Raw genomic sequence first — 23,674 nt, 5'->3', positions numbered from 1 at the left:
GTATGTAATGTGTAGATAGATAGTCATTCCTCGACGAGTCGCACGATGCATACAAACATGTTGTCCAGAACAGCATAAACAGCCAGCCATACCTATATCAAAATGAGAACTCGGAGTCTCGCTCAACTTCGGAGAGTAGACCGGCGTTTGGCTGACAGTAAATGAATTTCGCACGGGGGCCGTCATGGATATTTTGTAAGAGGGGGGCGCTAGAAGCGATCACGCAATCGTGCTGCGGAATAAGTGAATGGCTGTCTGCCGGTAAATTCTTTGGCTGCGGGGCCGTTTGCGAGTTGGACGTCCCTGGATTCGGTTACAAGCCATAAGCCCCATGCCCCGTGTCAACGTCGACTTGCCGACTCGTTGTTAATAATAAGGAGCTGTTTGGTCCGACCTTTTTTCTTCCATGGAGGAAGAGAATTGCTGAGTTTCTTCTTTCCCTAGCAAATTAGAAAATTCAGCAAATATGGCTGCAGCTCCAGGCTCGATCAGCACGCCTGAAGAGGCCGGTAAGTCGCATGCAACCAACCAATTCTACCCTGCCCGCCCTATATACCTACGCTGTATTCCAGTGCTTGCCAAAACCCCGCCAACGGCTTCGGTGCTCCAATCACAGCCGAGGTATCACCAAGCAACGACAGACAGCCCACGCCTGCGACCTGAATTGAATTCACTTGCGCCGATGGCATAGAGTGCTAACAGAAGGGATCAAACAATTCTAGTTGCGAGAATCGCCTACATTTCCAGTGACGTTGTGATCTCGGTACAGCCTTCATTGGCCACTGAGAACGACTTTTCCAAATATCTCAAGTCAGCGGCCGCTCGTAAAGAGCCAAGTTTGGTCGCAAAGAACTCGGACAATGTCCCCGAGATCCAGAGCGTCAGGCACAATGCCGACCCTTTACTTTCAGTCTTCACTCCCATCCGATCAGGACGCTTTGTCTCCGTGACTACAACCTCGAACATACTTCTTCCCTCCATCGCCCACCTCTACAAGCTGGCTGAATACCCCGTTGTCATTCACGTCGCTCTCCACCCCGACAGATTTCCCGATTTCTCTTCCATCACTGCCATAAGGAATTCAGGATGGACCTTTTTGCAGTCCGAGTCGATCCAGGAGGCCCAGGACATGGCCGTGACAGCCCATGCCCTCGCCATCAAGTCTGGCAAGGGTGTCATCCACTTCTATAGCCCCTGGGTGCTGTCAAACGATGAGCCGGTCGAAAGGGAGGGATTGGCAGTCATTCGCGAGATCCTGGATATCGATAGCGTCCGCCGTTACCAGGCTGCCCCGACATCGGCCTCGGGTCTCTATGCCGACGACGGAAGGACTGTGCTGGCCAGCGATCAGCCGGAGCAGGTTCGCAGCGGAGCCACATCGGCACCACTGAATGGGCTTAGCTCCGGTGCCATCTCGCATGCTACATCGCAGGCCAACTCATCTCAGGTCTCTGTGAAGTCCAGCGAGAACAGCACATCTGCCACCCCACACAGCACCTCGAGTGCCACCACAATCGAGGCACCACCAACCGCAGTTTCATCTGACGACATCTACAAGTATGTCACGAGCATATGGGCTCAGCTGGAGAGCTTAACTGGGAGAAAGTACAGCCCCTTCGAGTACTCGGGTCCCCCCACGGCCGAGAACTGCCTGTTTGTCTTCGGTGCCGATGCTGGTCTGCTGGGAAGTGCAATAGATGAGGCCAAATCAAGCGACATCTACGCCAAGGCAGGAATCCTCACTCCAAGATTGTATAGGCCATGGCTTGGTGCGAAGCTTCTGGAGGCCATCCCGAAGTCCGTCAAGAAGATTGCAGTCCTGGAGCAAATCAGCAAGCGAACAACCAAATGGGGCCCCATCCTCATTGACGTTCTGACTTCCGTCAAGAGCGGCCCAGGAGGAGTGGAGACCATTGTGGGCTACCATGTCGGATACATCAACAATGAAACTGTCAAACAGGCTCTGCGTGGTATCTGCCAGAATTTGGCCTTGGACAAACCGGTGCAGAACCTTGAGGTTGGCTCTCGAGAGGGTCCCCAGGAAGACGACAAATATGCGCTGGAGAAGCCCAAGCTTGAGACGGCGTATACGAAGATCTTGGACCAGCTCTTTGGGACCAGACTATACATGGCCAACGCCATCGGGTCAGACAATGCGGGCATCTCTGCTACCATTTCAGCTACCCCCGAGTTTGGTTTTGGAGCACTACTTGCGCGCAAAGAGCACAGGCACCGCTTTCTGAACGAGGCCAAGGAGGCAGCAACCTCGGGTGCTTTTCTGACTGAAAAGCCCAAGAGGTTACTCACCAACTGGGCTATCCACTCTGATGACCCCAAGAAAATTGACGCGGCAGCTGAGGATCTGATTTCAGAGCTCACTTTGGAAAACTCCACTGCTGCTCGCAAGCTTCTTAAGGACCAAGCCTTCTTCAGGAGGCAATCGCTATGGCTTGTCGGCTCAGATGCATGGGCATACGATCTGGGCAACTCTGGCGTGCATCACGTGCTGGCTTCGGGCGAGAACGTCAACATGCTGATCATTGACTCTCAGCCCTACTCGGAGCATACTGCGGCTGATGCCAACAAGAGGAAGAAGGATATTGGATTATATGCGATGAACTTCGGGAACGCTTACGTCGCGTCTGTGGCCGCGTACAGCTCATACACGCAGGTCCTGCAGGCCATGGACGAGGCAGACAAGTTCAACGGACCTTCGATCGTTCTGGCGTACCTGCCGTACAATGGCGAGCACGACTCTCCCCTGACCGTCTTGCAAGAGACTAAGAAGGCTGTCGATCTTGGCTACTGGCCGCTCTACAGATGGAACCCTGATAACGAGAAGAAGGGCCTTCCCACCTTCTCTCTCGATTCGGAAAGGATCAAGAAGGAGCTGAAGGCCTTCCTTGACAGGGATAACCACCTGACACAGTTGATGAAGAAGGAGCCAACCTTTGGTGCTAATCTCGCACAAGACTTTGGTACCGAGGTGCGTGCGCAACAGAAGAGGCGAGCTCGGGATGCTTATAACCAGCTGCTCGAGGGTCTGTTCGGCGCCCCCCTTACGATTCTGTTTGGATCAGATAACGGCAATGCTCAGTCTCTTGCCAAACGCCTTGGCAACAGGGGCCGTCAACGAGGTCTGAAGACGACAGTGATGGCGATGGAAGACTACCCCGTCGAGGATCTGCCTACGGAGGAGAACATTGTCATCTTGACCTCTACAGCTGGTCAGGGAGAATTCCCACAGAACGGCAAGCCCTTCTGGGATGCCATTAAGGATAGCACCGAGCTTGATCTCGCATCAGTGCGCTTCTCGGTGTTTGCCCTGGGTGACAGCCACTACTGGCCAAGAAAGGAGGACAAGATCTACTACAACAAGCCTGGTAAAGATCTGGACAGGTTGCTGGCCAACTTTGGTGCCCAGAGACTGGCTGAGATTGGTCTCGGAGACGACCAGGATCCGGATGGATACCAGACGGGCTATGCTGAATGGGAGCCGAAGATCTGGCAGGCGCTTGGCGTGGATAATGTTGAGGGACTGCCGGAGGAGCCTGCCCCAATCACGAACGAGGACATCAAGCTTGCTTCCAACTACCTCAGAGGTACCATTGTTGAAGGCCTGAACGACACCAGCACTGGAGCCATATCTGCTGCCGACTCGCAGTTGACCAAGTTCCACGGCACTTACATGCAGGATGACCGTGATATCAGGGACGAGCGCAAGGCACAGGGCCTCGAGCCTGCCTACTCATTCATGATTCGTTGTCGCCTTCCCGGAGGTGTATCGACGCCAGAGCAATGGGTCCAGATGGACGACATTGCTACCAAGCTTGGCAACGAGACCATGAAGCTGACCACGCGCCAGACTTTCCAGTTCCACGGTGTGGTGAAGGGTAAACTCAAGCCAGCGATGCAGGCTATCAACAGAGCGCTGATGACGACGATCGCCGCATGTGGTGACGTGAACCGAAACGTCATGTGTAGCTCCCTCCCGACCCAGTCAGAGTATCACCGTGAAGTTTACGCTTGCTCTCAGAAGATCAGTGACCACCTGCTCCCATCCACAACGGCTTACCATGAGATTTGGTTGACGGATGACAACGACAAGAAGACAATGGTGGCTGGTGATGCAGTCCAGGACTTTGAGCCTCTGTACGGACCGACGTATCTCCCCAGGAAGTTCAAGATCACCATCGCAATCCCACCTCACAACGATACCGACGTCTACGCCCACGACATCGGCTTGATTGCTATCAAGGGCAAGGACGGTCACCTCGAGGGCTTCAACCTGCTCGCTGGTGGTGGCATGGGAGCCACCCACAACAACAAAAAGACTTACCCGCAAACTGGGCGCAGCTTTGGATACGTTTCCAAGGACCAGGTGCACATCGCCTGTGAGAAGGTCATGCTCGTGCAGCGCGACCATGGTGACCGCAAGAACAGGAAACACGCGCGTCTCAAGTATACCATCGACGACATGGGCGTGGATGTCTTCAAGGGCAAGGTCGAGGAGCTTTGGGGCCAGAAGTTTGAGGAGGCAAGGCCATTCCACTTTGACTCCAACATTGATACCTTTGGCTGGCAGCGTGACGAGAAGGGATTGAACCACTTCACTCTCTTCATCGAGAACGGACGCATTGAGGACACCGCAGAGTTCCAAATGAAGACGGGTCTGAGGGAGATTGCAAAGGTGCACAAGGGCGAGTTCAGACTCACTGGCAACCAGCACGTCATCCTGAGCAACGTGGCAGACGAGGACCTCGACAACATGAAGGCACTGCTGAAGAAGTACAAGCTTGACAACATCCAATTCTCTGGCTTGCGTCTGAGTTCGTCAGCTTGCGTCGCCTTCCCGACCTGCGGTCTCGCCATGGCCGAGTCTGAGCGGTACCTCCCTGTGCTGATCGACAAGCTTGAGGCTTGTCTTGAGGAGAACGGACTGAAGCAAGACTCGATCGTGATGCGCATGACGGGTTGCCCGAACGGATGTGCCAGGCCTTGGCTGGCCGAGGTGGCCTTTGTCGGCAAGGCCTATGGTGCATACAACATGTACTTGGGAGGTGGTTACCACGGACAGCGCTTGAACAAGCTGTACCGCTCATCGATCAAGGAGGATGAGATCCTAGCTATCATGAAGCCTCTTCTCAAGCGTTATGCGCTGGAGCGTGAGGAGGGCGAGAGGTTCGGTGACTTTTGCATCAGGGCCGGCGTTATCAAGGCCACCACTGATGGACAAAACTTCCACAACGATGTGAGTGTTTCTTCTTTCTTTATGAGAGACCCGAATTTACAAGTGAATGCTTGCTGACCATGTTACCCCCTACAGGTTGCTGAGGAGGAATCCGATGAAGAGTAGTGAGGCTAGGTCAGCCTTTGTCATTCTCATCTTTCACATTATCTGCTGCAGCATAGCCATGTTTTATTTAGATATCCCAATGAAGAAAAGAAAAAAAGATCACGGGGCGAAAGGGTTCTGGGTTTATATATCAGATTATGGATTTTATGTCATATATCTACAAATTTATACAAGGACATAATGACTTCAAGGGGAATACATTTTTTTTTTTTTTTTTTGCCTTTCTTGCTGCTTTCAACCCATTTTGTATTTCTCATCATATGGAGCTTCAAATTACTCATTTATCGTCATGTCTACTGCACATTTCAAGGGCTGCGTTAAACAGCCACGATTCTTGATCAAGCCTCCAGTTTCGATCCAGCCAGTAACAATAACCAATAAATACGTATCACCTACCTAGGTAGGTACCTATTCACCTACTTACTTAGCTACTTATCGACCATCATTCACAGGTACTGTTTACTTGATTTGAGTATCTGATCATCTACCTTGGGGTGACCTTTCGAGTGACCACTTTTGAATTTGAGCAAAATTATAGGTGCAGCATCTAAGTCTTTATTGGGCTTCATTTTGATCAAAATTAGCATTTACTTCGAGAAAGAAAGAAAAAGAAGTGCTTTCAAAATCGCTGTTGTTTATATATACGCTAAATAAGTAGGCGAGGTAACCCAAGTGCACTCCCAAAACAATTATCTCATTTTCCACTTACGAACAAATCCCGCTTTGTCCTATGCAGACATGTAGGCTGCCAAGGACTGGTATATGTAAACCCCTATGCCATCCGAGGAAGAAAGACCAACTGGAAAAAAAAAAAAAAAAAAAAAAACTGAACTCCTGAACCCCTCAAAAAGACAAAGTTACAACACGATACGCTCAAAAACAAACATGTCTTCTAAGCCCTACAATCCAACCTGAAATCCCCTTACCGCAGCAATCATAAAACCCATGAAAAGCCAGTCATTAACCTTTATCGGTAGCACATAAACATGGTGCTCATCATCTATCAACGTCTCCGCAAAGTGGCAGTTATCTTCTCTCCCAGGCCTGTAAAGATGCTGGTACCGCTACCGACGCTGCTGCTGATAGCGCTGGTGCTTCCGCGACTGCCACCCAGCCACGTGGGCAACTTGAGGCTGAGGCGTACGCGGCCCTCGACTGCAATGTTGACGGCGTTGATGATGGCGAAGGTTGTGGAACCGAGAGCACGGAAAAGGGCAAGCGAGGCCACACTCCACAGGATGAAACGCAGGTAGTAGTTCTCGCTGATTGTCCTGTCGGCGTAGATCTCCGAGACGGCCATGCCCAGGATGCCATTGGCGATCATCCACGACACCACCATGTACGTACGGACTGACTTGTAGTAATCCTCCTGCATCTGGGCCTCCGAGTCACCCGACTTGGGAACCTCGATGCGATCACGGAGGTTACGCAGCGCCTCATCGTAGCCTGAGTCGATGTCGAGCTGTTCCGATGGCATCTCCAGCTCTACGGTAGATCCTTTGCCGACTGCTCCGCCGAGGTCCGTCTTCATGACGTTGTCACCCTTGGTTCCCCAGGTGACGTCGTGAGTGTTGCAAAAGGCGTAGACCTGTAGGGTGCACAGATACGATGGCAGCAGCATAAAGTACTGGGCCGAACTCGTGAACATGTGCCAGGGGTCGAGGTAGATGAAGGACATGAGGAAGTAAAGACCAATAGTGGATGCCATTGACACAATAAGGTTGGTGAAGACGTTGTTTCCGATCTGCAGCTTCGCTTCGGGGTCTGTCAGCTGCCTGATAACAATGTAAAAGGCAGCAAATGTTGTGTAGACCATGACAATGCCGTATATAACCATTGAGGCAAAGTAGGGTTTCTTTGCACCCTGGGGCCTGTTACCCAAGGACAGAATGAACTGGGCGCAGATGAGTAAAATCAGAGTGTAGCGCAGGATGGTGAATATGTAAAGTCCGATGCGGTTGCCAAAGGGGTCGATCGTAGGGTCCGCCAGACCACCCGCCACAAAGTAGAAGGTCAGGTAGAAGTTGGCAAGAGAGAAGAAGGTAAAGAGGACCTGGAGAAGCTGGTAGACGAACTCCATGTGCAGGAGAACCTTGCGGGCTACTGTATGATCCGTTGCCCATAACTGACGAAAGTGCACCAGCGAGTAAATAGCCGCAAAGAAAGCACCATTCAGCCAACGACGCCTTTGGGAAATGAACTCGGGAACAGTATCTGCATAGGAAAGAGGACAACAGTTAGTTAGTCTGCATAAAGCTTTAGGAGCATCGAGGGTTTTGACTTACCAGGCACATCAGTTTCTCCGGTACATCCTTTGACGTATTTAAGAACCCACCTCTCGTCTCGCTTTGCAACAAGCTCCCAGCAGAGAATACGGTCCTCGGCCAGATACATATTGGCAGTGAAAACATCGGCATGCTGTCCGTGCAGAGTCTCCCCCTTGAAATACTGGCTTAGAGGACCGTGACCGTTGGCATCGTTTTGCAGGGCGTGGTAACGGTATGCACTGAGCGCTCCGGGCAAGACAGTGATGTATCCAAACACAGACTCCAAGGGTTTGTCCAAAATGTTGGACATCTTGTACTCGAAGTTTTGCGAGGCGACTAGTGGATTAAGGAGATTACGGCCGTACTTGCCTTTCATTGCTTTTATCTCACCGCAAGCCCCAGCAACGTTGGAGTCGGTATCAAAGGCCTTCCACAGGTGGTATAGTGAGTTGCCACCGGGGCGTGTACCGACATCCAGCAGGATGCAGACGTTGGGGTTCAGGGCTTTTCCGAAAGCATTGAAAAACCACCGATGAGAGTTGAGCTTGCGCTGGTTACGCTCCTTGAGGCAAAAGAGCATCTGGCAGGGGACAATACCCTTCTCGGCACCTTTGAACTTCAAATCAGCGTCAAGCGACACTTGAGTAGTATACTCGTATACGTGGGCTTGGACGGCTTTTTGGTTGACGTAGTTCTTGGCGATACCGTGCTGGTAGACTCCCATAGCAGCCAACGCATCGAGCGTCCGAGGATGAATCTTTTCACGGCCATCCGAGACAATGCATACTACAATCTTCTGCCATCCATTCTCGCCCCAGGTACGTGACTTTGAGCGGCGGCAGAAGTGAGAAATGTTCTTCATGACGGCGTGCATGGTACGGGTGAAGTCGTACTCGTTCTCGTTGTACATGGTGACGCATACAAAGAGCTCTGTTTCGCGTGCCGTCACGCCAATGTTCTGTCTCAACTTGTATCCTCGCTCGACAAAATCATCCGGGTCACATGTCACCGCAGTGTAGCGCATGTGGGTGAACTCGTCGGCGTCACGGCGAGGCAGGAAACTGTAGAGGATGGTGGGGATCTTGGTTTCGAGAACCAGCTCGCCGTTGATAAGCTGCACCTCCTTGCGGCTCTTTTGTGGTGCTCGCACTCCACGGCGCTGCTGGTCTCCCTCGGCTGGCGCAGGACCGTAATGGGCCGCCGACTTCTCGTCCCCTGCGTCATCGTAACCGACGTCACTCTCGCGAAGGTGAGAACCTTCATTATCATCATCATCATCCTCATTCAGTGTGACTTGCGATTGTCCTGCGTATGAGCCTCGGTGCCCGCGTGCCTCGCCCAAGTCTGCCGATCCAGGACCAAAGGGGTCATCCACGTCGGATAACGGGATGGAGACAGTTGCATCATCGGCAAAGGCTGAACTACGCGCTCCGGGTCCAGCAAAGAGAGGAGCTGGGGGAAGTGGCCGCCTTGGACTGCCGCCATATCTGGATGACGGAGTCCCTGGCCTGGGGCTTCCGTTCAGATCTGCTCGCTCGTAATGCACCGAGGAAGGGGGTGGTCTCCGGTACTCATCAGAGCTGCGACCAACATGCGAAGGTGTCCAAGGTCTGGTTGGAGATCCAGTTTCCCTGTAGGACACATAGGATTCGGTCGGGGGAGGCATGCTTGGTATGTTACTGATGGAGGAGGGTCGCGAGTGAATTGAGCTCATTGATGGCTGGTAGGCCCGTTGGGTCGGCCGAGAACTGGTATTGTTAGACTCTGAAGTTTTGCCTTTGTTGCAGTGGTGGCTTGTGACATCCAAGAAAGAAGTGTTGAAAGCTGGATGATGGCCCGGCTCGCTCGAGGACTTCTTGAGGGAGCGAGACATCATCCTAGGGGAGGGTCCCTCAGGGATCACAGGAAGATTGGCATCTGTCTGGCCTTGCTCGACAGTATCCTGGGTGACCTTCCTCTGCAACTTTACAGTCCTCCTCCGCGACGGCGAGCCGCTCGTACCGGAGCCACCATCATCCCAGAGCTTCTCATCAGGACCGACGGGAACAACCGAAAACTTTACTCTCGCCGTCGCAGCTGAAGGTAGAGGCGTCCGGGCCTCTTCCTGCTGCTTCAGCGTCGACAGATGCTCTGGAGTCGACAGTGACTGCAGCTTGCGAGGGCCGTCGACAGATGGAGGCTTGGTTATTTGCAGCGGTGCAGGCAACAGAGCCTTGCGCACAACGGCGGGACGAGGGGCAAGTGGTGATACATACTGTCTGGGTTCTGGTATTTCTTCGTCAAAGGAAGAAGCTGGAAGCAGTCTCACGGCGGCAGGGTTGCCTGATGGTCCCAATCGAAGCTCATCAGGGTCTTCGTCATAGTTGCTGTACGAGGGGGGAGCCCCTCGAGAGTGTGGCCGGTCCATTCGGACGACGTGCGACAGAGGATCCGTTCAACAAACAGCCCAAGACTTTGGAATGTAGGTTCAATAGGAGGTTTCAGTCATGGACGAGGCAGACGAGAATATGACTGCAAAATCAAGGGCGCAAGCAGATGCTTCCGTTTCGAGTCGGCTAGGTAGGAATGAATGTTGATGGTAGTAATATGGATGCAGATGACCAAAGTTGTTGTTATGCAGCCAGTCCACTCACACAAGGAATGTGCCTGCTGTAACTATTAACAAAGCTGCTGCCTTTGAGGATAATGTAGGAAGAATTGATTGATGTAAGGGGATGGATGAATGTGGCAGAACCAGATAGTTTAGGAATTTCTGGTCATTGTTCACATCAAGGGGTTTGTCTCTCTCTTCTTCTTTTTTTTTAATTTTTTTCCTTCTCCCCCGCAGGAACAAAGTGAGCGACATTAGCTACCTACCTACCTGTACCTTAGCTAGGTAGATTTGCGCCCGTGTTGTGGCTGGCCAAACAATCCGTTGCCTGGAGCAACCCGTCTTGTCCATCGGTGTTCGTGTGAGACCCATGCAGGTCGGCCCCACTTTGGTTGCACACCCGTACCTAGCCTTGCTAGTAAATGATAATCGCTGTGAAACATGGATGGATATCGCACCTGCCCCTGCCGCCTACAGACTAACCAGATTTGATTTGCGCCAATCCGCACATTCGCCAAATAAACCTCCGAGTGCCCTTTTCTAGCGGACTGCTTGGCACCTAGGTTAGGGTGCCTTTTCTGTTTGTAGGCATCATAACCAAACAAAGAAGGTCAGGCACATTATCTTTGACTTTAGAATATAAGACACCACAAACAAACATCTGGGTGTCACACCAAAATCGACATTGTTTGTGTGTCGTGATCTTGTTCTGTACATTATCGGGTCTTCTACATATATTCGCGACGCGCAGCGAAATACCCATGTTGGCAATGAGCTTAAATGCTGTCCAGGCAGGCAATAAGCAAATACGAAGGCCGGTAGACAGGTAAATAAAAATTAAAAATAAATGTCAATATCACAGAGTGTTTTGCTAAGCAATGCTGTATGCATATTGTACATCGTACAACGGCTATAATTTCACATATTCGCATTCCTACCTAGCACCCAGTCCCATTCCCCATATATCATCCCATCTCTTTCCATCCAGCCTCAAAGGCCCGTCCAAACGCCCGAATCGCGCCGGCAACCCCGAAGTTGCCTCTGGCAGACAGAGCCACTCCCTCACAAAGTCCGGCACTTCCTCCTTGACATGACTGATGCATATGAATGCTTGGCGATCCGAGAGGCCCGTGACGCGGACCTTGCCATCCTGCTTCACTTGACTCTCCACCACAACCTGCCTGCCGCCCTCGGCAGCGAGAATCTTCTCCTCGCCGTGCGCGATGAAAAGCATGCACTTGTCCCTGACCGCCTCGTCCATGCCGCTGAAGGCCTCATCGAGCACTACAATGTCCGGACTTTTGATGATTGCCCTGAGGAGCAGCAATACGCGTTGAGCGCTGAAGGAAAGCTCACCGAAAAGATAATTGTCGGCCCATTTCAGAGTCCTAGAGCCTGAATTCTGGTTTGTCTGATCATTTTCGCTGTGCACCGCGGGGTTCAGCTCTCGTTCAAACCAACTGAGAGTCGCTTCCACCTTCTCGCTAGCATTCGCATCCAGCTTCGGGGTGCTGATAAATGTCTCAGCCCATGCCGTCTCCAGGACACGCCGGACACTTAGTCGCCGGGGTATAGCGCCGTGTATCTCAGGGCTGGAGTGTCCGATGCGTTCTTGTATGTCCCAGAAAGTCAACGGCGGCTGACCAGACCCTGGCTCTGGCAGTCGACTTCGCCCGAACAGTTTGACCGGTTGTGAATAACACTGAGGATGGTCTGACCCCAGCAGGCTGAAGAGAGTTGTCTGATTTGGCTTTTAGTTTTGAATCCCGGAGTAGATTGAGATGAGACGTGTGTTGGAGAAACTGATTCTCTTACCTTGCCCGAGCCGTTGGCCCCGAATATACCCCAGCGTTCGCCCCGACGAACTGTCCATACCAGACCTTTTTGACCGGTTTGGCCGGTTGTATTCTTGTTGTCCCAATTACCGAGTACAATCTTATCGCCATAGCCGACTTGAACGCCATTCATCTCTACCAATGGCTCTCCCGTATTCTTGGTCCCTTCAGCGGTCGCGTTGGGACAGTCAGGCAAAGCGATACTGCTCGCTAGTCCTACAGCATCGAAAACCGTCCCTTCCACCCCGTCCTCCGTTAACGTTCTCCCCATCTCCCTCAATGCAGAGACGGGGAGCGCAGGGTCCTCGGGTGTCTTAGAGTCAGCAACTCGACTAACATAGGACCTCAGCTGATCCATAACATCCTCCTTGGGACCTATAGAAGCAACCTGACAGTTGTTACCCAGATACACCAGGTGGCTGATCCATGATGGTAAGGGATCCTGGGGTCGAATGCTGAGGACGAGCCTGGGAGCTGCTTGCTCCGCCAATCCACGCAGGAAAGGACTAAGTGCTACCACAGTCGGAGGATCGAGGCCCATGAACGGCTCGTCCAACAACAGGACCTCGGGGGTTCGCAGCAAAGCCCTTGCAATACGTGCCCGGCGGCCCTGGCCGTTGGACAGAAACGAAACGGGGAGTTCGAGCAGGGGAGCGAGCTTCAAATCGTGTACAACCTGCCCAAGAAGCTTCTCTTCTTCGGCGGCAGAGTGATTGGATTTCTCAGCGGGGTTCAGCTCGGTGTTGCCAAGCAGGTAGTCCCGGAGCGAAAAGTCTGTATCCTCACGACGAGATTCGTACCTTGCGGCGAGATAAGTGGACGTCGCAGGACCAAGGCCAGACGAGCTGCTGGCATCAAACCCCACATACTGGATCGCCTGGTGCGGCGTCCTCAAGTGATAGGGAACGGCATCTGTTGACAGGTATGGGTACGACCTGGCCGTGGGAGGTATGCTGAGATGAGAACCTCGCAGAACCTCAAGGAATGTGGTCTTCCCACTGAGAGAAGGACCGACTATGCACCAGTGTTGTTGCTTTTCTCCATTGGCCAACTGGGCGGTGGAGGAAAGCTCAAAGTCGAGATCCTTGAACAGCGGCGGGTTAGGGTGTGACACCTGGGCGGACGGATGATGTCTGTAGAACGTGCCTCTACTGATGCGTACTATCGGTGAGCGTACGGATGAATATGGAGCCCGCATCCTGCCGATGAAGTCCCTTTACAGCTAGCTAATAAGAAACTTCATTTTGAAAGAGCTCCAGGGTGTAGGTCTTGGTTGGTCATCTTTGCAACTCGTCCTTTCCCCGTTGTCGGACATGGGGAGCTGGGTTTAAAAGGTGGGTCCGAACATATGTAGATCCACAGTATGGGAAACTCTTGGCACGCCGCCCGCTGTAATGATCGAACGCGAAGCTGCCCGGAAGCCTGGATGAGTGGGAGCTTCATACAACGGTTTCAACTTCCATCAACCACCATCGGCGCATCACTCAACAACCCGCTCAGTTTCCACCTTCAGAAAAACTTGAGCTGCACGACCACCTGCAAAAAGTAATTGTTGGTATCCTCCTAAAGAGAACAAATCAAATCAATCAGCCAAGATGGTAAGCCAACACTGCTCCCCAGGCATCCCACCTTACCTCAATCCACATGCATCCATCGACTCAAGTCACTGACATCCAACCACTGAAACCCCCTCAAACTTGTAGTCCCTCCGCATCGTCCCAGCCGACAACCACAGCAGCAGCTTCAGCCACATTGGCGAGCGCAGCAAGGGAGCCCCGTCGGCGCCCGGCCTGCACGACACCCTCCGCCACGGCGTCGGCCCGTCTGCCTACTCGTCCCTGCCGCCCTCAGACACCACATCGGCCGCCGCCGCCGCCGCGACCGCGACGAGCGCCCACCCGCTCGAGGCCCGCCTCAAGGCCTGGGAGGCCACCCAGCACGGCCTGCGCATGGAGTCGCTGCGTCGCACCTTTGGCATGGCCGAGCCCATCCGCCGCGAGATGGAGCTCAAGATCACCCGCACCGGCGAGTGGAGGCCTCTAGCCCTCGGCGGCGCCGCCCCGAGCCTGCATGAGGACATACTGAGGGGCAAGGACTGCTCCATCTCGTGGGAGGACGTCTTTACCAACGAGGAGAGCCGCACGTTCGTGGGTGTGCATGATGAGATGGAGAGGAAGCTCAAGATTTGAAAATAAATTAGAGGGCGTGCTGGACTTGGGGTTTCTTTTTTTCTTCGTTGGCGTGTTGCATGTACACGAGAGTTACCAATGCATAGATTCCGGCTGGGATATTCCATGAATGAACGATATACTGTACCGTGAACCAGTCTTATGGTAACTGCAGCATTGATTACCTGATTCAAGAAGGAGCATAAAACCCATGTTTATATTATACGGCCCCTCATACAGCTTGCTCAAAGTACCTTGGCAAAAAGGCTTTTGAATCTATAACTTGAATATGTACTTGTTCGTAAAGAATTAGGTTCCGCAGTATGGGTAATCTGTTCATATACAGTTGAAAAGAAAGTGCCGCAAGACTAGCAAAATCGGAACATTTAATGTAGATGTATATATATATGCATATATAAGTTAGGTAAGAGGAATCAATGATACGTGGTAAAGCAACCTCTTGCGCCTAGAACACCCAGGCCCTTCATTTAAAAAGACGACAAATACCCAGCAGATGAAGATTGAGGAAACAGATAATAGCAGAAGACGACTCTCTGACATAAGAAAACTCCATTCCCTCCACTCTCACCCTCCCTCGCTGTGGTGATAGATCCCATGCTTACTATGCTGCAAATGACTTTGGCGCCCATCCGGTGTGTTCCTCAGATGGGGGGTAGAGTAAGAGTGGACGGGCCGCTCACAGCCCGGTTATGCTGCTGCTTTGCACAAGCCTACATCGACTTGTCGGTCTAATGCGGGTGCGTTTAGTCATGGTGCATACAGACCAACTTGGTGGTCTCGCCGGAGATGTGTTCGGCGATTGATGAGTGAAACTGGGTTTTGGTATTCATCCCAAGGTTTCCCAGTGCACATCCGAAACTGCTTTATAGAATGACACAGCAGCCGCCGCCCTCGCGTGTCCTCCCGCCCGCGCCAGAGCCTTTCGTTTTGGCGCCCTCTTCCTCCTCCATCATCTCTGCCGGCTTGACAGACATGTGGATGACGTTAGGCGCTTCAGCACTGAATTGATATTCTATGATAGGGAGTTAGCAGGGTTAGAAATTGGTCGCAGCCCAATCAAGTGGCCTCCTTTGTATGACCTAGAGGTAATGTAGCCAATTAAATCGGAGTAGAGTAATAGGAAAAAGAAAAACAAATATCGAAAACATACTCTTCAACTGTTCCTTATCATCGAGGAGTTTCCCAAAATGAATCAGCCGTATACTGCTCGGACTGGCCGGTCGCGATTCCCACTCATCGCGCCACTCCCGGAGGATCAACTCTTTGAGTTTATAGATGCTAATGCTGAAAGGATCCCGCTTGCCGTCCTCGGTCAGGTCGGGAATTTCGACGTTGCGTTTCGACAGGTACCTCTCGTCGATGCGGTAAGGGTGCCGAGCGCCGGTCGGCAGCAGGAGCGTAATGTTGCACGCTGGGTTTGCTGGGTCAGCACTGCCAGGAGAGGTCAAGCTGGCGTTGTCGCCGGCCGGATCTATCGAAAGCGAATCCCCGCGCTTTGTCGGATCGCCCGTCTCCTTCTCTTTGCCCTTGGCGGCTGCCGACGGGGTTTGCTCGCCATCAGAACTTGCAGCGACAGCCGCACTGGCATTACTGCTATTGGAGTTCAATGGTTGTGACGTCTTCGCTATGTTTCTAGTTGATTTTTGCGCGTCTAACCCGTCGTCAGACTGTTGGATGTTGCCCATCTCCACGGCTCCTTTGGGTTGTCCGAGGGCTGAGGCGTCGGGTGCAGGTTTGGGATCGTCCCTGTTCGCAGCCGAATTGGTCATGTTGGAGGGTGACTGGCTCATTTGATGGCAGCGATGTCCATCCAGACGTAGAGTCGTTGAGTGAAGGAACGGGATCCAAATGTCGCGTCTAACCAACGGAACAGCTGGGAAGAGGCGGAGCCCCAAGATATTACTGTCAAGAGCCCTTCCAGGTACTGCTATCTATTCCGGCGCTCTCTTTCGGCTCTTTGATCGATGATCGATTGATGGCGACAGTCCAGCCCCGAATTGCGGGAATCGGAGTAGCGGAAGGTAGGTCGTAGTAGATAGAAATCAGAGCGTCGCTTCAGCCCAGCCGACTGGACAGTGGTGTTGTACAGTGTGGGTGCCAAGCCGCGTTGGGCAAGTTTGTGGTGAGGGGGAACCAATCTAGACTAGGCCAGTATAGAGTACGTAGGTACCTAGACAGGTATGTAGGTAAGTAGGATAGGAATCAATCAGTACAATCAGTAAATCAATCAATCAAGTCTAGTAATTGGAATATGGAACCAGTGCAATTGGCTTTGATCCAAACGACGAAGACGACAAAAGACATGCGAATGCGCTAATGGGTTTCGGAGAAATGGGCAGCATCTAAGAAGAAAGTCAGGAAGGACAGTGAAAGTCCACCAGAGTTGGTTTTGCGGAGTTGGGGGGCGGGTACACGCTGGAAAACAGGGATAAGCCGGGGTAAAGTGAGTCGGGGGCTGGGCTGGGCTGATTGCCCTGGCTGAAAGTACCTCCTTGTCTTTCGTCTAGTTGGCTTTCCCTTTTCCCCTGGGCTGGGATGTGGGGAGTTCATGCGGTTTACACCGACCTACCCTATGTACCTACTACAGGTACCAGTTCGAAAGACACCCGAGCTTTTAGATTTCAGTAGACGCTTGCTATCGATGATGCCGGCTAACCTCCAGCTGACGTGGAGCCTTAACCAAAGTTAGTTAGGTACAGGTGTCTGCCCGTACTGGACCTAGCGGGTAGAAAATTCACCTCCCTAACCGTTGAAGATGGATTACAGGCACAACCGTCACCAGCCAAACAACACAGCAAGAAGACTTGGTAATCGCTCCATTTCAAAACCACAAAAATTTACCTTGATACTTCAGAAGCTCAAACTAGCTTTTAGTATACCGGTTTGTCTGTGTTCGCAGTATGTGTGAAACTATAGGCTTCAATGTACCCGAGGTATCTATCTAAGGTAACCAACCTATCTAGTATCCTTGGTGCAGGGTAAAATACCTATGCACAGTATGTGCCCACCTACCTACCTACCTACCTTACTACTTCGGCGCCTACCTAGACAGGCATCTACGTACAGACAGTATTACAAACGTCAATGTCTGACAGCCAAAGACGTAATACATGCACCTAGCTCGCTAGCTACTACTCTAAGGTACATGAGGTACAGGTAGGTACCTAGACTAGTAAAATGCACTAGAAGTTCAAACCAGGATAGAATTGGTGGGGCAGATGACTTTCTGATACATTCAATTTGTGCCTTTGACCTTGCTTTTGCCGTCCCTTCCATTCCATTCCCATCGAAGATCAAAGCCACTCGCAATTGGATGTCTTCCTCTCAGCCGTTTTTGTCTTACGTGCCAACGATCGAAAATCATTTAATCAATGTGTATCTAACGGTTATACTATAAATCTGGGATAAGAAATATCAGGTCGAATTTTGCCTCATTAAAATGATCTCGACTCGATTTCTTCCGAATGTTTATCATAATCAATACATCCTGAGTATTTGACAGCTACAAAACCATACTTGGGCACGTACGAAGTACCTCCACAGCGTGCCCAGACTTGCAGAGGGCGGAGTGACCTCCAAGCCGCAATATATCTGGCTTGGCGCCACCAGCTCCGATCACAACTGGCGGCATCCACTGTCTCCTACCACAATTGGACAAAAGCAGGTGCAAGCAAAGCTGGCGACAATACGCAGTGATCCGGCCAGGCTCATTGCTGCCACGATGCCTCCAAGACTAATCTGAATATCCCCCATTTTAGACGCCTATCTCCTTACTCCTCACATGGATATCTATCTCACGTGCTACGGAGATTTCTTTCTTGCTTTCTTTTCGTCTTTCTTTTTCTTCTTTCTTCAACTTGTATGTCTTTGGACTCCCGTGCCTAGGGTTGACCCTTTTTTAGAATAACTCTAATTACCTACCCCGTTAAGAAGTACTTATCCGTAGAAACAGAGTTATTTTGAATTTATTTCTTTATCTTTCTCGACTAGGTACTTTTACTTTGTATTTTTTCTGGGCTTTACCCTTACGAAGTACATACATCCTCTCATAGTTGAATCTGCAGCATTTTTCTCAACTAGTTTCTTTTCAATCTAGGCTCGTTTCAACTCACATCCATATCATTTCCGAAACGACGAGGTTGGAGCAACAACTGGATAATGAGTTTCGTGCTTGCAGTCGTATTTGGTGGTGCTTGGATGTCCGATTTCATTCAGTAATGTTGTTAATGCAGCTGCTATTTTGGCCTGCTATAACAAAAATGAACTTTGCTTAATATGTCCATTTCCCCTTCTATGTCCATCGCACTTGAACCTCTTGCTTTGGCGTATAGCTGCAACAGCAAACCTCAGAGCTCTATCTTTCCTATGCGTCACAAAAAGGGCACACGCCGGCCTTTCACTACGAACTGCTGCCACCAGAGGCTCGAACTACCCAATCGCAATTTGGTTAAACTGTCAGATGATTCCCGTAGTTGGCGACTGGCAACTGAGGCCGTACCACAAAACCATGAGTTGGTGCCGGACGGGGTGTTTGTACGGACCAGTCGCTGTTAAACTTGTTCGACACCAAACGAGCACAGTATTTCGCAATGAGCTGACGCAGTGCGCCGAGAATCTTGTGCTCTTATGTGCTACGGGGGCTCCTATGTGGTACAGTGAAGGGACGCGAGCCGGTAAGAATCCGGATGCTTGCCTCGAGTGTTTCGTTCACGGCAAATTCAGGGGCTTTGTTAAAGACACAAAAACTGTCCGACGGTCTACATCTGTCACACCACAATGAAATGAAAAAAGATTGTTTCCATAAAGAAACAGATCCCCTGCTTCTTCTGCCTATGTTGGGCCCCATTCATCGATCCCATGCTATTCAGGAAAACTAAAGAGCTTAGACCAGAGTAATAAATAATCTTCCACGATGAAGGCAGTCATCAAGCCAGCACTGCTAGCTCTTACAATAGGCAGCCAGGCCTTTGCAGAGCAAAAAGCTGTCCAATCGAAGTTCAATGGCAAAGACGGCATCTGTTACCTTTTCCAAGCCGCCACAAACGTCATCGAGGTCAGAATGGAAACAAACAGCCCTGTCATTACCTTGGGAAATATTCCTGCGGCACAAATCTTCGAGTCCTTGACGGATTGGACGTCGACCGTCACAGCAACTACCACAGTCACGACCATGACTACAACTATTATGGTGCCTCGTCCAACTGCCGAAGTGCCACTTACTCCCACAACCAACGCCTCCGGGCGGGTCAAGCCTGTTGTTGAGATCCTCAGTATCGCTTTTGGGCTGTCTTGGGCTGTCACAACGCTGTAGGGAATTAAAGCTCGCAGTGGATATATCAGGCATGGAGAATGAATAGACCAGGTTAAAGCTGCTGGGATCTTTTTCTGTTCTTCCGAAAGGGGTATTTTGTCAACCGGCGTTCAAGGTTTTCTGACGTCCGGGTTTGGCGTGTTTCGTATTTGTCATGGATCGCTCCTGGGACTGATTGCTTTGAGAATGGTAGAGATTGCAAGAGGATTATGCTTGTCTTGCTCCTAGGATGCGAAGAAGTTTGAGGATGTTTTACACCATGTAATACCCATTTTCAGTCAAACATAATAATATTGGTTGCAATGTTTTTTTTTGTTGGCCGCTAAGACGGACAACCTTCCATCCCATGCTGTGGTTTCCTTATGAGCTTACCTAGGTAGTAGTCTATGCAGTTAGAGCTTTGGTAGCAAGGTGCATCTAAAAGCAAGCTTTTCTATCAATCAGACAGTCGGTGGGCTTGGCAAGTCTTGTTGATGTGGTGTCAAATTTGACATCTCAAGTTCTCGACCAGTATTGTCCAGGTGTAAACCCTAACCCGAAATGATCGTCTGAACTACAGGCCCGTGCGCCAGAGCCTATCGTGGGGCAATTGCGGAAGTTCCGTGGTAGGTGGGCCATACGGGATAGACTTGGCGAGTTCAGAAGTTAAGGTAGGTAGGCGATTCCACAGCTGTAAATTCAGTTGACACGACCGTCATCTCCGACAACGACGACAAACCATCCGAATCATCGACTCCAACGAACAGCTTGTAAATAAAGGGATCCACACCTATCGATCCAAAGACTGCGATATCGAGGCTGGCTTTTGCTTGGTATACCGCCATTGACGGTCGCATCGATTACTCTTCGAGCGCTAGTAAAGGGAGGGTGCATGTGACCGGACCCTTGGTTATCTACCCGACCTAACCATCGGAGCTCCCTACCTCTGGTTGGATACAAGCCCAGCTCGGTCCAGTGGCACATCACGTCCTCGCCAGTACCTGCGCATCAACTCCTCGCAGCTTATCACTTATAACACTCTCGGCGGAGAGGGGCTGGCTTGCCCACCGTTGCAACACTGCGTTTACCCAACGGGATCGGCCCACCTGCGAGTCCTGATTTCACCCACCCACCCAAGCAGTACCTGTTGGGCTCCAAAGCTTCGCTCTGACCCCAGCTGGCCGTCGCCCATTTACCTGTGCGGCACACCTAGGCTGCATACGGCTCACCACTGTCACACCTACCTACATACTTGTATCTCCTCCGCCGCTGGCGGAGACATTCACGCGACCATGTCGGCCCCTCAGGGAGGTGACTCCAAACTGTTTGCCCGAGTAAGCATATAAACAACCTGACTACATAGTCCCTACTCTTTTTCGCTGCATCTGCCCTCCATCCAGTTCCGTGTTTCTATACCTTCACCTGCCAAGCTGTACCCCAAGAAGGTCAAGTTTGCGACCAATTCCTGAGCCTCGATCACACAACGCGGGCCTCAGCTGTCGATAACTACCCTGGACTACCTGAAAGACTACACCGCAAGCACCCATTTCCGTAAACCGCCACATACTATACTCAATGTCGATCATGTTTATGGCATACCTGCCACCGCCGACCACACGCTCACAACTGGGAATACAGGGCAAAGTTGCGGAGCTCCGCCTCGAGTTGAACAGTGGTGGCAAGAAAGACAAGAACTTCACAGCCAAGAAGATTGCGTTGAAGAAGATTGTTGCCAACATGACCATGAGCAATAATGACATGGTTGCCTTGTTTCCAGATGTGATAGGCTGCATGCATATAGAGAGTCTCGAAATCAAGAAGATGTAAGAAAAAGGAACAGTCGGCACTGCACACTGTCAAAGCCAGTGTTGGTTGCTGACCAATTTTTTGCTGTCCACAGGTGTTTCCTTTTCCTCGTCAACTATTCTAGGATGCGCCCAGAGATTGCCATAAAGGCGATCCCCGTATTGGAATATGTAAGCTCTCCATGTTGACGCGCACAGCGGACTTTATAGGGAATGCTGACAGGAAATACCACTTCAGGATATGCGAGACTCAAATCCTTTGGTCAGGGCTCTAGCTTTACGGACTATGTCTTACATTCATGTGCGGGAATTTGTCGAGGCAACGGTACCGATCGTGAAGCAAATGTTGAAGGATTCAGATCCATACGTCAGAAAAACGGCAGCATTCTGCGTTGCAAAGCTTTACGACCACGACAAGCAGATGGTGGAGCAGTCAGATCTCATTGACAGGCTCAATGGTTTACTGCGTGATGACAACCCGACCGTGGTGGCAAGTGCTCTTGCTTCGCTTATGGATATTTGGGAGCGAAGTGACGCCATCAAGCTTACGATTGACTACGGCAACGCTTCCAAAATGGTTGCCATTTTGCCGGACTGCTCAGAGTATGTTCATTCGCCAGGCACGCGAACAGCGAATATGCCGCACACTTTGGATGATACTAACATGTTTGCAGATGGGGTCAAACATACATCTTGGAAGCTTTGATGTCTTACCTACCTGAGGACTCAGGAGAGGCTCTGCTGCTGGCAGAGAGAATAGCCCCTCGGCTCTCCCATTCTAATTCGGCCGTTGTGCTCACGTGCATCAGGGTCATACTCTATCTAATGAACTACATCTCAGACCAAAAACAAATATCTGCGCTTTGCAGAAAACTCTCGCCGCCACTGGTCACATTGCTGGCCAAGGGCCCCGAGGTACAGTATCTAGCTCTGAGAAACGCCCTGCTCATCCTGCAACGGCGTCCTGAGGTGTTGCGCAACGACATTAGGGTCTTCTTTTGCAAGTACAACGATCCAATTTACGTCAAGGTCACCAAGCTGGAGCTCATTTTCATGCTCGCCAACGAGAGGAACATCGACGAGGTTCTCACAGAGCTGCGGGAGTACGCAACCGAGATTGATGTCCACTTTGTCCGCAAGGCCGTCCGCGCAATCGGCAAGTTGGCCATCAAGATCGAGCCGGCAGCACCGCGTTGTATCGATCTTCTGCTGGAGCTCGTTGCAACAAAAGTAACGTACATTGTACAGGAGGCGACAGTGGTCATCAGGAACATCTTCCGCAAGTATCCGAACCAGTATGAGTCTATCATTGGCACGCTGTGCGAACATCTCGACTCATTGGACGAGCCTGAGGCAAAGGCTGCTATGGTTTGGGTCATTGGCCAGTATGCATCTCGAATTGAGAATAGCGATGCTCTACTTGAGGATTTTCTATACTCATTTGCAGATGAGTCTGTGGAGGTACAGCTTGCGCTGTTGACTGCAACGGTGAAGCTTTTCATACAACGCCCCACGAAAGGACAAGAGCTAGTCCCCAAAGTTCTCAAATGGGCTACTGAGGAGACTGACAACCCGGATTTGCGCGACCGGGCATACATGTACTGGAGACTGCTGTCAACCGACATTGCCATGGCCAAGCAAATCGTCATGGGCGAAAAACCGCCCATTACGGCAGAGTCAGAGCGACTCGACCCAGCCACGCTGGAAGAGATGTGTTTAAACGTTGGCACGCTAGCTACTGTCTACTTGAAGCCAGTACAGACCGTCTTCCGCTCGGCGCGCCCGAGACGTCTGCTTGACTCACCTGCATTACAGCGGCAACTACTGCCTCCTGGATCGGGACCGCTCGCGCCACCGGGTCCCTATGAGAACAACAAGAGCCTTAGCATGCTCGGGCAAGGGGGCCGGCCTGCAAATGTTGACCCAAGAGACGGCAGCCGGGGCAACGCTCCCGGTGCTGGCGGTGGAAATCTAGCCCAGGCAGTAAGTGACGCCGATGCATACTTTGCAGGCGTTGGGGCCCAAGCGATGGCCAACATGAGAGTCGAGGAGAGGGATACGTTTGGGGGGACTGGCGGCGTCGATATGGGTGGTGGAGGATATATGGTCAACCAGTACATGCCTCAAACTGTGCTGCAACCAGGAGAGGATAATAGGAACGGAGACTTGTTGATGCTCTGAGTATAATGTGGCTCAGGGCTTGCTGATAGTTTACGATCGTGTATAAACTTTGTGTTTCAAAACTCATGCTCATTTCTCTTTGTCAACAGGTGGCTTGCCGCTTTCTGCATAGCCTTTTAGCCCCCGAGATTCAGCTGAACTGGATTGCCAAACATGTTAGA

At 51.4% G+C, this 23,674-nt stretch overlaps 7 protein-coding genes across 7 annotated transcripts; 4 read left to right on the top strand and 3 right to left on the bottom strand.

The window, feature by feature from the left end:
- The first annotated feature begins 337 nt into the window (after positions 1–337).
- On the top strand, positions 338–5,642 carry PgNI_06745 (uncharacterized protein). The gene is made up of 3 exons (XM_031126765.1): positions 338–509; positions 723–5,251; positions 5,327–5,642. Exons 1-3 carry the CDS (start codon positions 467–469, stop codon positions 5,354–5,356), a joined length of 4,602 nt encoding a protein of 1,533 aa, XP_030980914.1. The 5' UTR covers positions 338–466; the 3' UTR covers positions 5,357–5,642.
- Positions 5,643–6,359: 717 nt separating this feature from the next.
- PgNI_06744 (uncharacterized protein) lies at positions 6,360–10,030 on the bottom strand (the record flags this gene model as incomplete). The annotated part of the gene is made up of 2 exons (XM_031126764.1): positions 6,360–7,570; positions 7,642–10,030. The coding sequence occupies 2 exons, from the start codon at positions 10,028–10,030 to the stop codon at positions 6,360–6,362; spliced, it is 3,600 nt and encodes a 1,199-aa protein (XP_030980913.1).
- A 1,090-nt stretch (positions 10,031–11,120) lies between these two features.
- PgNI_06743 (uncharacterized protein) lies at positions 11,121–13,315 on the bottom strand. Its single transcript, XM_031126763.1, has 2 exons — positions 12,029–13,315; positions 11,121–11,954 (listed from the first exon to the last, which is right to left on the bottom strand). The coding sequence occupies exons 1-2, from the start codon at positions 13,244–13,246 to the stop codon at positions 11,148–11,150; spliced, it is 2,025 nt and encodes a 674-aa protein (XP_030980908.1). The 5' UTR covers positions 13,247–13,315; the 3' UTR covers positions 11,121–11,147.
- Positions 13,316–13,500: 185 nt separating this feature from the next.
- PgNI_06742 (uncharacterized protein) lies at positions 13,501–14,486 on the top strand. Its single transcript, XM_031126762.1, has 2 exons — positions 13,501–13,646; positions 13,752–14,486. Exons 1-2 carry the CDS (start codon positions 13,644–13,646, stop codon positions 14,235–14,237), a joined length of 489 nt encoding a protein of 162 aa, XP_030980907.1. The 5' UTR covers positions 13,501–13,643; the 3' UTR covers positions 14,238–14,486.
- Positions 14,487–14,595: 109 nt separating this feature from the next.
- Positions 14,596–16,610, bottom strand: PgNI_06741 (uncharacterized protein). The gene is made up of 2 exons (XM_031126761.1): positions 15,388–16,610; positions 14,596–15,249 (listed from the first exon to the last, which is right to left on the bottom strand). Exons 1-2 carry the CDS (start codon positions 16,025–16,027, stop codon positions 15,101–15,103), a joined length of 789 nt encoding a protein of 262 aa, XP_030980910.1. The 5' UTR covers positions 16,028–16,610; the 3' UTR covers positions 14,596–15,100.
- A 2,539-nt stretch (positions 16,611–19,149) lies between these two features.
- PgNI_06740 (uncharacterized protein) lies at positions 19,150–19,548 on the top strand (the record flags this gene model as incomplete). The annotated part of the gene is made up of 1 exon (XM_031126760.1): positions 19,150–19,548. The coding sequence occupies one exon, from the start codon at positions 19,150–19,152 to the stop codon at positions 19,546–19,548; it is 399 nt and encodes a 132-aa protein (XP_030980909.1).
- A 643-nt stretch (positions 19,549–20,191) lies between these two features.
- PgNI_06739 (uncharacterized protein) lies at positions 20,192–23,630 on the top strand. The gene is made up of 4 exons (XM_031126759.1): positions 20,192–21,350; positions 21,428–21,503; positions 21,571–21,935; positions 22,007–23,630. The coding sequence occupies exons 1-4, from the start codon at positions 21,103–21,105 to the stop codon at positions 23,511–23,513; spliced, it is 2,196 nt and encodes a 731-aa protein (XP_030981673.1). The 5' UTR covers positions 20,192–21,102; the 3' UTR covers positions 23,514–23,630.
- Positions 23,631–23,674: the final 44 nt, after the last annotated feature.

Source organism: Pyricularia grisea (assembly GCF_004355905.1).
Source record: "Pyricularia grisea strain NI907 chromosome Unknown Pyricularia_grisea_NI907_Scaffold_4, whole genome shotgun sequence".
In the NCBI taxonomy this organism is placed as follows: domain Eukaryota; kingdom Fungi; phylum Ascomycota; class Sordariomycetes; order Magnaporthales; family Pyriculariaceae; genus Pyricularia; species Pyricularia grisea.
This window is presented reverse-complemented; position numbering and strand designations above follow the sequence as displayed.